General features: G+C 48.9%; 1 protein-coding gene across 1 annotated transcript; it reads right to left on the reverse strand.

The window, feature by feature from the left end:
• Positions 1-3,549: 3,549 nt before the first annotated feature.
• Positions 3,550-4,104, reverse strand: LOC107115134 (RNA-directed DNA polymerase homolog; the record flags this gene model as incomplete). The annotated part of the gene is made up of 1 exon (XM_015416761.1): positions 3,550-4,104. A coding segment is annotated over one exon (555 nt), but the record flags the coding sequence as incomplete, so codon positions are not given.
• Between the last annotated feature and the right edge of the window lie 9,736 nt (positions 4,105-13,840).

Raw genomic sequence — 13,840 nt, forward strand, 5'->3', positions numbered from 1 at the left:
GAGGAAAATAACTAAATGGTTCAAGAAGGGAACATTACCAAATTCACAACTTGCCATGATATAACACTAGTTTTTATATTGCAGAAGAAGAACATAACAGAACTCTTCTGATACATATGAACAAATAAAGGAAAGAAACCCCTTCAAAAGCAAACGCTTCAAGTGTCACCAAACATTTTTATTTTTAAATGGATTTTTGGAACACCAATGTTCAGTTTTTAATTTCTTTCTTTGCATATGTTCTTGTTCTATAACTCAGGAAAAACCCCACATTACAACATTGCGAGTTCTATGAAGGTGTATATTTCAGCTAATATGGAACCCCAAAATCCAGGGAGAAATTCAGCAGAGGTGGATTTCATGAGCATCTTCGCTTTTTGAAACAGAACACCACTGCCTCAAGCCCAGAGGTTTGTTCTTTATACATAGACCCATTTAACTGGCCAGTTTCATAAAGGTTAAATCTGTTGGGTTAAATCTGTTGACTAAGGTCAAATCTGTTGCATTTGGGCACTGCCAGAGTGGCACTGGTTCTCCTGGGCACATTGCACTGGTCCTGCTGCTAGCCTTACAAACATGCCCCCTCCCCACACCCCACCTTCTACTGCAGAGACTCTCTGGGAGAACCTGCTGGGCTTGTTGTATGCCTCCCTGTTGGATCCCCAAGCATCGAGAATAAATCCACGTTTTCAAGAAAAGCAAGATTTTATTTCAAAGCGTTGAAGACATACTCAAACACGTTCCTTGTTAGAACTGGGGATACACAGTTAGGTCAAGCATAATAAAGGAACTTCAAATAGATACAGATCCAATGGAGAGCTTTCCCGCTGGCGGGCTAATGAAACGGTTGCGCGCCCAGTACGTGGGAACTAGGCAGAACATCAGACAAAACACAGGTGCAGTACTCAAGGGAAAATCAATAGGCAAGCATTACAGCATCTTCTCCCCCACACAACCTCCAGCAGTTATCTTAAGCATTCCAAAGCAAGAGCAGGATGATAGAAACCAAGCCGGGTGTAACAGGGAAAGGATATGTACACAGAGGTCACAGAAAACAGAATGGCAGCTTGCTGACATACTGCCCCCCTTAAAATACACTTACAACACACCTCCCGGCCTGGGCGGGAGATCTCCCGGGCTGGGCGGGAGACCTCCCGGTTTGTCCGGGAACCTTCTGTGGAAACTACGGATCAGGTAAGGGGCCCGAATATCCCCTTCTTCCACCCATTCGCGGTGCTGGGGACCGAAATCAACCCATTCGATAAGGTACCAGAGTTTACCACGTTTCACTTTACAATCAAGGATATCAGCTATGTCAAAATGTTCATCCCCTTCCAATATGACAGGTGGAGGAGGAGTAGTCGCTGGTCTCCAAGGAGACGGTCCAGGATCCTTCTTCAATAGACTCATGTGAAAGACAGAATGCAAGGCACGTAAATTCTTAGGCAAAACAACATCAACTGCCACATCATTTATGACTTTACGCACTTTGAACGGACCAATGAACTTCCATCCCAATTTTCTGCTAGGCCGCAGCATCTTAATGTTCTTGGTCGAGACATACACAAGATCCCCAGGTTTCAGATCAAACCCCACCACCCTACCCTTGTCTGCCTGGGTCTTGTAAGCAGCCTTGGCTGCGTCAAGTGTTTGGCATAGCAGCGGCCATGCTTTTTGCAAGGACATACACCATGTATCAGCATCCCCCACAGGACGTTGGCCCATCCCCTCCAAGAAAGGGAGGGGGGGACTGTCGTAACCAGATACAGCTTTATAAGGAGACATGCCTGTGGAGCTATGGACCGTATTGTTATAACAATATTCAGCAAGAGGCAATAATTCACACCAATCATTCTGTTGATAATTAGTAAAACAACGCAGGTATTGTTCCAGAGTCTGATTAACCCTTTCCGTTTGTCCGTCAGTTTCGGGATGATACGCGCTGCTGAGCCCTTGTTCGACCCCTAAAATGGAAAGAAGTTCCCTCCAAAATTTAGAAACAAATTGGGTCCCCCTGTCAGAAATTAACTTAGCAGGTAATTGATGAATTTTCACCACGTGGGACATAAACGATTTCGCCAACCTCTGAGCTGTAGGCAAGGAAGGAAAAGGCACAAAATGAGCTTGCTTAGAAAACAAATCAACAACCACCCAAATAACAGTGTTCCCTTTGCTCGCAGGGAGGTCAGTAATAAAGTCCATGGACACCACTTCCCATGGTCTCGACGGAGTAGGGAGTGGCTGCAGTAAACCAGGAGGCTTGCCCATCCTGGGTTTAGTTAAGGCACAGGTTTGGCAGGACCTAACAAACATCAAGAGGTCTTTGCGCATTTGTGGCCACCAGAATTGTCTGCGGATGAGTTGCAAAGATTTAACGAAACTCCAATGCCCTGCCAGTTTCGAACCGTGAGCAGACTCCATCACCTCCCTCCTCATCGAAATAGGCACATACAATTTGTCTCCAGAATAAATCAGACCTTCAGGGCTACGGACACAATCAGGTAATGTCTTAAGGGAGGCATCATCCTCAGCAGTAAAAGCAGAAAGATATTTCTGGACCCAGGCCCCCCCTCCCACAGGGAACAGGGAAGGCGAAGTCTCATCAGAGTGTGGAATCGTTCGCGCCTGCGCCCGGGTGACTACGGCCCCCCCCAGATGGGAGGGGGAAAAAACAGAGTCCATGATGATCTCACGCTGACTGTCATGTTGTGGGAGGCGCGAGAGCGCGTCAGCCAGGGAATTAGCCGCCCCCGGGAAATGACGAAGTGTGAATCGAAACTTAGCGAAGAAGTCCGCCCAACGAAGTTGCTTAGCGTTGAGAGAACGGGGGGATTTCAGCATCTCCAGATTCTTATGATCAGTCCAGACTTCAAACGGCAGTTGCGCCCCCTCCAGCCACTGCCTCCAAGTGGAGAGAGCCAGCCGGATCGCTGACGCTTCCTTTTCCCAAATCCCCCAGTTTCGTTCGGCATCAGAAAACTTTTTAGACACAAATGCCAGGGGATGTAACCGACCATCTTCCCCTTCTTGCAAAATAGCGGCCCCCATAGCCACATCCGAGGCATCAGTTTGGACAATAAACTTCTTAGATTCATCAGGGCGCGCCAGCACCGGCTCGGAGGTGAACATCAGTTTAAGTTTCTCAAAAGCCTCTGCGCAAGCAGGGGACCATTTAAGCGGGGCGCCAGGTTTCGTAGCATCAAAACCCTTCCCTTTGGTCTTTAGCAACTCAGTCAGGGGAAGGGCAATTTGCGCGAAATTCTGGATGAAATTTCTGTAAAAATTGGCAAATCCGAGGAACATTTGCAATTGTTTGCGGGTCCTGGGGGGCTCCCAGTCAAGTACAGCCTGAATTTTAGCAGGGTCCATTTCAACCTTCCCCCCAGAGATGCGGTATCCCAAAAAGTCAATGCATGTCTTGTGGAATTCACATTTTGACAGCTTAGCAAACAAGTGGTGTTCATAAAGTCGCTTAAGGACCTGGCGCACCAATTTAATATGCGACTGGAGGTCCTGAGAGTACAGCAACACATCATCAAGGTAAAGGACCACTCCTTTGAATAGAAACTCATGTAGGACCTCATTGATTAGGTTCATGAAGACCCCCGGAGCCCCTTGAAGGCCGAAGGGCATAACGAGGTACTCAAACTGCCCCAAAGGGGTATTAAATGCAGTCTTACTTTCATCCCCCTCCCGGATGCGCACACGGAAATATGCATCCCGGAGGTCAAGTTTCGAGAAGATCTTGCCCTTGGTGGCCTCAGCTACCAAGTCCTTAATTAATGGGAGGGGGTAAGCATTGGACAAAGAAACAGCGTTCAAACCCCTATAGTCAGTGCACAACCTAAGCCCCCCGTCCTTCTTCTTTCGGAAAAGTACAGGCGCGGCGAAAGGGGAGGAAGCCGGGCGAATGAAACCTCGGGCTAGGTTTTTATCAATAAAGTTCCGCAGTTCGACTTTTTCAGCCGGCCCCATCGCATAAATTTTACCTTTGGGTAATTTACAGTCAGGCAAAAGTTCAATAGCACAGTCAGTCGAGCGATGAGGGGGCAATTCGTTAGCTTCCTCTTCGCCAAACACCTTTGCCAAGTCTCTATACTCTCGAGGCAAAGAAGCTAACTCTTCCGGTTGCAAAGTGCCGCAGGGGAACTGTGTGGTCGGCTGGTCCCCCCACGAATCCACCCAGCAGTGATCCACACACTTAGCCGACACAAATTTGACAACCCCTTCTTCCCACAAGATGTAAGGGTCATGGGTAAACAACCAGGGACTCCCCAGTACTAAGTCGAACTGCGATTTAGGGGTGACAATGAAGGACCTGGATTCCCAATGATCTCCCGCCCCCAACCGCAAAGCCATAGTCTCGTGCGTACAAGGTTCCATGGGTGCCCCATCCATCTGAGTAAAAATGATGGGGGACTTCAAGGGGACTATCCCCGCTTCCAGTGCAACTAACACTCTAGGGCTGATGAGATCCCTCCCACACCCAGAATCAATCAACGCTCTTACCCTAACGTGGGTTCCTAGGAGCGGATTCATTAAGGAGACAGTCACGAAAAATAGGGAAGGGGTTTCTCTCACCACCTTGGGCGCAGCATTAGAATGGCCTTGTCGTTTTGCGCCTCTCACAACAGGCCGTTGTCGTTTTCCGCCGTTTCAGCCACCAGCTCTTCTTCGGACTCGGCGGCAGCCGGTTCATTTTCCCCCGAACCTTGGGCTGCCTGCAGAGCTTTGGAGAAACGCGGTTTAGCCATCCCCTTCTTCCCCGACAGCGGTGTCTTCGGGCTTGGGGTAGGCGGCTTGTCTTTGACTTGACGGCTGCCACAATCCACAGCGAAATGCCCCTTCTCCCCGCACTTGAGACAGAGCCCCATCTTCATCCGTAGTTCCCTTGCCGATTCCGACAGGCGTTGAGTCTTGGGTTTAGAGGCACCGACAGCGGCGGGTCTGTTGGTCGTAGCAGCCAGGTCGAGTTTGATGGTGGTGAGCCGGTCTTCTGCATTTTCAGCTTCTTGGGTCCAGGCCATCAGGGAGACAGGGTTGACAGTTTTCAGAACCGTTTCTCGGATTTCTGCGTTGAGACCCAAGCGATACATCTCAGCCAATATATGATCAGGGTAGTCTCGGAGCTTAGCTGCTTGCTTGTGGAATTCCAGAGTGTACTCGCGAACCGACTTCTTGTTCTGGCGGTAGGTCCGGAGGAACGCTTTAGCTCTTTGACTCGCGTTGACATCTTCGAATCTCGCCCTCAGCGCCCACATGAATGCTCGCAAATTCAAAAGTTCCGGACCGCGGTCGTTGTGCAGTCCAACATACCATGTGGCGGCGTCTCCTTTCAGTCTTGCCGAGATGACATCAATGAGACCAGCTTCATTTCGGAACAGGTGTCGACTCTCTTCTACGAATTTATGCACCCTCACCGTGAAGAAAGCGAGTTCATCCGGGTTGCCGTCGAAGGTAGCCTCCAGCAGATCCTTGGGTCTGGGTCGTGGAGGCCTCACCAACGGGCCCAGCTGCCCCGGAGCTCCCCTGGGAGGGAAACCCGGTACAACCGGTGGCCCTGCTGGTATTGGCCTCAGCGGCGGCGGCAGACCCGGCACCGGCGGACCCCCTGGCATCGGCGGCTGCGCAGGCACTGGCGGAGGCGGTCTCACCGGCTGCTGGACAGGTACCTGCTGCGCGGGAACTCCCGGTGCTTGCAGCGGCTGAGCAGGCATCGGCGGCGCGGGAAATCCCGGTGCAGGAGCAACTTGCAACTGCGCGGCGTGTGCGTCCAGGAAATTGGCCATTCTAACGTCCAACATTCCCGGCAGGCCTTCCATCACATCCTGGAATGCCCGCATTAAGTCTCTCACCGAGTCTTCCAGTTCTGCTAGACGTTCCCCGGTAGTTTCCTCCGGGATGGGGTCCCGAGGGCGATAATCCGGGGGTGGGTCGTAGTCCTCTTCCGTTTGGAAGGCTCCGGTGCCCTCCTCATCTTCTGCGTGACCACGCGGTCCCGACGGCTCGAACATCCACTCCTCGAGGTCCTGCTTGGGGCTCCCCTTCTCCGAGGTAGACCCAGGTTCCGGGAACAATCCCTTGTCAAACAGACTCTCACGTAATCCGCTCCCCCGACGGGAGTACACCTCACGGGTGCCTTGGGTGTTGTACATAGTCCAATCATCCTGCTGGTGAGTCTTCCGCGGACCCCATTGCGAAGGGGTCGGAGGCGGCCAAGACAGATGTGCAGGCAGGCGGGGAATCGTTCCCCCCACGGCACCCTCCATCGAGGCTGCAGTCGTGAACACCAAAGACGCGGAGGTTTGTGGGACCGATCCCGAGTCCCCCTCCGTGTTAGGTAGATTTCCCTCAATTCCGCTCATGATCTTGTCAGATTCGGAACGATAGGAAAAGGGAGTTCTAACAATATGTTGGATCCCCAAGCATCGAGAATAAATCCACGTTTTCAAGAAAAGCAAGATTTTATTTCAAAGCGTTGAAGACATACTCAAACACGTTCCTTGTTAGAACTGGGGATACACAGTTAGGTCAAGCATAATAAAGGAACTTCAAATAGATACAGATCCAATGGAGAGCTTTCCCGCTGGCGGGCTAATGAAACGGTTGCGCGCCCAGTACGTGGGAACTAGGCAGAACATCAGACAAAACACAGGTGCAGTACTCAAGGGAAAATCAATAGGCAAGCATTACAGCATCTTCTCCCCCACACAACCTCCAGCAGTTATCTTTTGCATTCCAAAGCAGGAACAGGATGATAGAAGCCAAGCCGGGTGTAACAGGGAAAGGATATGTACACAGAGGTCACAGAAAACAGAATGGCAGCTTGCTGACACTCCCTTGCTATTCCCCGCCATTGGAAACAATAGAGGATGGGGGCACCCTCTTTGGGTGCCCATAGAATTGGACCTCCTGATCCAATCTTTTTGAAACTTGGAGGTTCTTTTGGGGAGAGGCTCCCGCGGCTACACAGCAAATTTGGTGCCTCTACCTCAAATCCCCTCCCCCCCATTGAATATACCCTAGGAGATTTGCCATTGAGTTTAATGGTCCCATAGAGTATAATGGAGCCAAGAAATTCAGGATTCCTGAATTAACGTGGGATTCTCTTATTGGTAAGCCAAATCAGATCAGAGAATCTGATTCAGCTTAACTAATGTCCGAATCATGCCCAAAAGGCATGATTCGGGCATTAATTCGGCTCAGGGATGCCAAATGCACATCCCTAGTAACGGGGAATACTGTGGCATGAATTATCTTGATCGTGGTCAGCAGTGACACATCCTTACCCTTAAGAATCTTTTCTAGCTCCTTCATAACTGCCCTTCCCAGCCTGCATCTCCTTTTAGTTTCTTGACTGCAGTCTGCCTTTTGGTTGGTGATGGAGCCAACAGGAATAGAAAATCTCGAACAGTTTCAATTTCTTCATTGAAGATAGATTCAGGTGGGTAGCCATGCTGGTCTGCAGCAATACAACAAAGCAGGGCTCTTTTTGTAGAAAAAGCCCAGCAGGAACTCATTATCATAATAGGCCACACCCAACACCAGGAACTCATTAGCATATTAGACCACACACCCTGCCAGCACAGCTCATTAGCACATTAGGATGCATCCCCATGTTACCAGAAGTGTCGTTATCCATCCACACCCACCCTTTGCTTGTTATTCTGTTTACCTTTTTTGTTGTCAAAACCCAGGGCTTTTTTTGTAGCAGGAACTCCTTTGCATGTTAGGCCACACACCCCTAATATAGCCAATCCTAATGAGTTTCTGCTGTTGGGTGTGGCCTATTATGCTAATGAGTTCCTGCTGGGCGTGGCCAACTTGGGAGCTAGCCGGAACTCCATTCCTGTGCGTTCCTGCCCAAAAATAGCCCTGCAACAAAGTTTGCATGCACACGAAAGCTTAGACCCAGAATTAAACTTCATTGATCTTAAAGGTGCCACCAGACTCAAACTTTGTTCAGTTTTTTTCACTGTCAACCTTAAAGTTGTGTAATTCCCCGATAGTCCTTACATTTGTCTTCTGGATGCTCAGCTATAATCCTGCCTTGGCGCTTTCTGCTTTAACCTTCAGCAGTCGAAATCACGGGCAAGAGAGGGCAATTTAAATGAACATTTTCACAAGGGAAGCCCAAAATTGTCAATAAACTGGCATGTCTTCTGCCTCTGCCGAAGCTTTCCCCCAAAGCAGTGAGTCATTTTGCGCACATCCCTAACGGCTGGGGGGTATCTCAACATGGATATCACATACACAGCCTCCTAGAACGCTGAGTAATATCTATTTTGCTGAACTCCCAGCAATCTGCCTTGTTAGAGCCTCATTAAACACTAGCTGCTACAAACAAGTGTTTGTGGGGATGCTGCCGCTAATTATGATGAGGGAATTTACTGCTCAGCAATTAATTTCTCACTTGTGTGCGATACTTCACAGATACTCGGCAGGCATAGCTTCCCCCACCAACAGCTGCTATGTAGTAGCCAGTTTCTAGGGTGGTCGGGGAAAGTAGTATGTTATCTTTAGTCTCTTTTAAACAAGCTTTAATGAGTAAGGGTGTGTGTTCATTTCCGAACGAGCAAGGGGGGGAAGAGAAAAAAAAAAGCCCTGTTCATTACGTTTGTTAGGGTAATGAAAACGAATGGGGAGAGCGATGAGTCTACAAATGAGTTTACATTTATTGTTGCTGAGCCAGCAACGATTCTATGAATCTTCTGCTGCCAGCTTAGAGAGGTTTGTCCAAAGCGATGGGGGGAATGGAGCAGCCTTCCCAAAGGATATCAGGAAGGGCTGGAACGACTCTCACACCCCCAGGTTATGAGCACAGAGCTGTTTCATGTCTCCACCACCGAAAAAGGGTGTCTAGGCTCTTTCTCATTCAGAAGAGTTGCACAAGATGCTCGATGGAAACAAGCAGGCTGCTCCTGTCCACCCGTGGTACCTTGACTCAGGCCCCTTGGGGCAGTATTTCCCAGCCTTTTCGGTATGGTGACCCACCAGTCCAAATGGACTTGGTATGGTGACCAATCCGGGACTGGTCCAAGTAGGGTTGCCAGTTCCGAGTTGGGAAATAATTGAAGATTTGGGGGATAGAGCCTGAGGGGTTTGGGGAGGGGACAGACTTCTACAGGGTATAATGCCATGGAGTCCACCTTTCAAAGAGAGCCAGTTTGGTGTAGTGGTTAAGTGCATGGACTCTAATCTGGGAGAACCGGGTTTGATTCCCCACTCCTCCACTTGCACCCACTGGATGACCTTGGGCAAGCCATAGTTCTGTCAGAGCTGTTCTTGAAAAAGAGCAGTTTCTGTCAGAGCTCTCTCAGCCCCACCTACCTCACAGGGTGTCTGTTTTGGGGAGGAGGAGGGAAAGGAATTTGTAAACCGCTCTGAGATTCCTCTGGGTAGTGAAGGGCGGGGTATAAATCTTCTTCTTCTTCTTCGCAGCCATTTTTATTTATTTATTTATTTAACCTTCGATTTATATACCGCCCTAACCCCCCCAATGGGGGTCTCTGGGCGGTTTACAACTTTGTAGTGCTAATCACTTTTATGGATCCCTAACTATGGGCACATTCTCAGGGGTTGGGTCAGCCTACCTAGCACCCCGGTGGTAGCGGCTCTTCCTTCTGGTCTCCGGCTTCGGCTTCCTTGGCTCCTTCGGTCGACAGGACGCTCCTCTCTCCCGCGCAGGTCTTCTCCCTCGCGGCAGCTGTCTCGGTGTGTGAGTTCGTCTCTCCCGGCCTTGGCTCTGTCCGATAGGCTCCGCCGCGCCGGGAGATGACGTCATCTGCACCTTTCCTGCTCGCGCCGGCCGCTTTCTGTTGGAACTCTGCAGGCCACCAGGGATCACTCCACTGGCTCTCAATGTTCCGCTGCGCCACCTCGTCTCTGCCGCCAGGATCCGCCGTCACCGCCGCCGCCATTGTTGTTCCTTCGCTGCCGCCGCTGCTGCACACCACACTCCTCGGACGAGGGGGGTGCCCCTATCCTACTAAGGATAGGTTCCCATTCATCTACTCGCCCTTTAATGGGCTTTTGAACCGCTGGGTGGGCGGGAGCTGGGACGCAGGCCGGGAGCTCACTCCGGCCACGGTGGGGCTCGAACAGACGTTCGGCCAGATGTTAAGGCAGGCTGCATTAACAGCCTGCGCCACCGCTCCCTCCCTCTCCAGGTGAACAGATCCCTGTTGCCTGTAGATCAGTTGTAATAGCGGGAGATCTCCAGCTACCACCTGGAGGTTGGCAACCCTGGGCCCAAGGGTTTGGGGGCATAGCTAAACTCTGAACTTGGCACCCATCTAGTTTGGCATTCCATTTCCTACAGAGGCTAACCAGATGTATTTGAGAAACCAAGGGACATCACAGGATGGGAAGTGGCTGCCCCCGCTAGGAACCCCAAGCCAGTGCCATCCCAACATCCACAGCCTTTGCACGTGGAGGTGATATTTTGGCCTTTGATCACCCTCTCCTTCTCCATTACTCCTTCTAATCCCCCCTAAGATTGTTTTAAAAAATCACTCTAGTAATCATCAGGACATGTTTTACTTGATCAACTTGTATATGCAAAAAAAGTCATCTAATGATATGGAAGATGCTGTTTCCAGGGTCAGGTCTTGGTTTTCAAATTGCCAAAGTGAGCCATGGAAAGGGTAGGAGTGGCCATTAGGGAGGGGTGGTCCAATGTTCCCTCTAAGCTGTGCAGTCTTGTGAGCAAAAATTCTACTTTGTGAGTTGCTGACATTAAAGTTGTGAGCGAGCGATTTGGCAGCTGCATCAATTCCTTTGCTCTGGAGCCATCCTCCCTGAGCAAAGACAAAAATGTGTGAGCCGGAGGCTAAAAAACTGTGAGCTAGTTCACACTAACTCAGCTTAGAGGGAACACTGTCCATGACCCACTTGCAGAGGCTTCAGTGACCTACTCTTCGGTCCTGACCCACAGGTTGGAACCATGGCCTTAGTGGACTTTGAACCATTCTTTCTCAAACCTGCCCAGCATGTTATCAGAAAGACATCACAGGAGAAGGCATGGATTATAGAAAGCAGAAATCAAAATTTCTATACACCTACGAGGAGAATTAATAGGAAACAGGCATCAGTGTCCCCTTCCCAGGAAGGCTTTCCATCCAGTGTCCGTAGACCTGCCTCCTCCTGCCTTCTCACTATCGGCGGTGGCGTTTGGGCCAGGCTCCTGGGCCGGGACAATAGCAGCTCTGTTGGGGGCAGCGGCAGTGCAGGTGAGTCTGGTCTGGACAGTTGCATTGTCTGTGCATGATATATGATACTGGGATAGTTCTAGCTCCATCTGGAGACTGGCAAACCTAGGCATTCATTGTGCTGGGAAAGGCAGTGGAAACCATTAGCCTTGTGTGGAGAAATGGTCTGGGAAAGGTAATGGAACTCTTCTTCCGCGGTGGGTCTGTGCAAGCAGGCCATGCAGGTTCTCCCCTAAAATGCATTACCTGAACACATTCCCCAGATTCTGATGAAAAGCTGCTGTTGTCGTTATCATTATTTCCCTCTCTTTGGCGAGATACAATGTATTACCTTCGGCCTTATTATCTGTCCGCCTTCAGGGTGTGCCCTTTTCTGACAGATGTTGTCCATGCACAAATGATAATATCGAAACAATTTCCCATGTCTTGTTGCAGTGCCCATTCTACTATGCACTACGACTGAAATTTCTAAATTTTATTTTGGCTCAGTTAGAAGAATATCCTGATTGCCTAAAGTTCCTTATGCTTCTTGATAATCCAAACCTTGAGATAACAGAAACTGTTGCTAAATTTCTTTTTGGTGCCATTTCTATTTGCCCTTTATTTAATGGATGGGTATACTTACTTGGTAATTCCTTGTTTCTGTATTTTGCAAGTATTATTCTGCGCTGTGGTAGTTGTTGTTTTTTGTTGTTGTATATGGGTTTGCAAGGGTTGTTGTATATGGGGTTGCAAGAGCTAGTTTGGTGTAGTGGTTAAGTGCGTGGACTCTAATCTGGGAGAACCGGGTTTGATTCCCCACTCCTCCACTTGCACCTGGCTGGATGACGTTGGGCAAGCCATAACTCTGGCACAGCTGTTCTACAGGGTATAATGCCATAGAGTCCAATAAAGGTAACTGGACTGGACTGGTTATTATTATTTAGAAAAATTATATGCCTTACTTGAGACAGCTCACAAAGTAAAATACAACAAAATCCTAAAAATGACTGTAAAAATGATCCACAATAAACATCCTGGACATGATGACATCACTTCCTGATCACATGGACATGGCACTGTACGTCAGATGGGCCAGCCTGCTGCTTCCAGGAAGTCCCTCCCCATCCTCCACCGGTTGCCAAGAGGGACCTAGCACCCCTACACAGTACTCACATTGAGTAGAAAACTTCTTCCCCTGCGGTTCATTCAGGCATCTCCCATTCTGGCTTTTGTGTGAGAAGGCTAGTGACAACCAGTTTTGACCTCCGCACTGTCTCTAATTTAGTTCTCTTCTTGCAGAAACCCCATCTCATCCCTTCAATCAGTTGGGAGACAGTGTTCCTCCAGGTACATTGGGGCCTTTCTAGCTCTAACTAGTAGCTTCCAAGACCTGAGCATACCTATTTATAGTTATTTTAATTGTTGTATGTTCTTAATACTTAGGGGTACCTTTGCAGCAGGCCATTTGGGAATTGAGCTTTGCGATTCCTACAAATGTTAATGGAGGTCATGCTGTTAAATCTCAAGGCGCCACACTGGAAACTTACCCCAATATGTCCTTCACATATATATTGTTCCTTGTTCTACACCAAGCATTCGTGTGCCGTATTCTCACCTGAATTCCCGTCCTGACAAATTATGTACAGCAAATTTCATCTCAATGCACTGTCGGGACAATGACAGAGTCCTTCACCATCCAGATGTTCCTTGCCTGCCAGATAGTCATGTTTCAATTTTTTTTCCCCAATTGACATTCTCCCGCGGTCTCTTCATAGCATAAACAGTGCTGTCCTATCACACTTAGCGTAGGTCTTGAAAAACAGAAATTTCCCATTGTAATAAACAGGTGATGGGCACAAGATGGATAGATTCAAGATATTGTCACATATATACATTTCCCTCATATAAAGTAGATAACAGGCTTTCCATTTGAAGATAAAATAAATTCATCTCCTGCCCTTGTCATCTTCTATATTTTTGATTAAGCATTATGCATTATAAAATATTTCGGAATATGTCAGACTGAGAAAAAAGACCCAGTTTAAATAATATATATAAGAAAAACTGTTAACCGACAGCCCGAGACCCCTGACGTTCAGACCCTAATCTTTTAGGTGATTTGCATTCCTATTACTGTGGAATGTTTTTGCAGTTTCACATGCCTTTACACCCAGCTGTGGCTCTCTATAAGAAGTGTGCATGCCCGTGAAAGCTTATGCCTGGATTAAACTTGGTTGGTCTTAAAGGTGCCACTGGACTAAAACTTTGCTCTCTTGCTTCAGATCAACATGGCTACCAACCAGAATCTTATAAGGAAGTCGCTATATGATGCTTGACCAGATGGACATTGATGGTTGGTGGCTAGCAGCTATTTGTCCACCATACCTGCTTTGGTGGGCATCAAACACACACTTGGGCAGCTGAAATGAACCCAGTAACTAGAAGTCCATTCTTGTAGGTTAGAAGGAAGAAGAGGAGGAGGAGGAGGAGGAGGAGGAGGAGGAGGAGGAGATTGGATTTATACCCCGCCATTCACTCGAAGTCTCAGAGCGGCTTACAAACTCCTTCCCCTTCCCCTCCCCACAACAGACACCCTGTGAGGTATGTGGGGCTGAGAGAGCTCTGACAGAAACTGCTCTTTTCAGGAA

Source organism: Gekko japonicus, unplaced genomic scaffold, assembly GCF_001447785.1.
Source record: "Gekko japonicus isolate JY-2015 unplaced genomic scaffold, Gekko_japonicus_V1.1 scaffold56, whole genome shotgun sequence".
Classification (NCBI taxonomy): Eukaryota; Metazoa; Chordata; class Lepidosauria; order Squamata; family Gekkonidae; genus Gekko; species Gekko japonicus.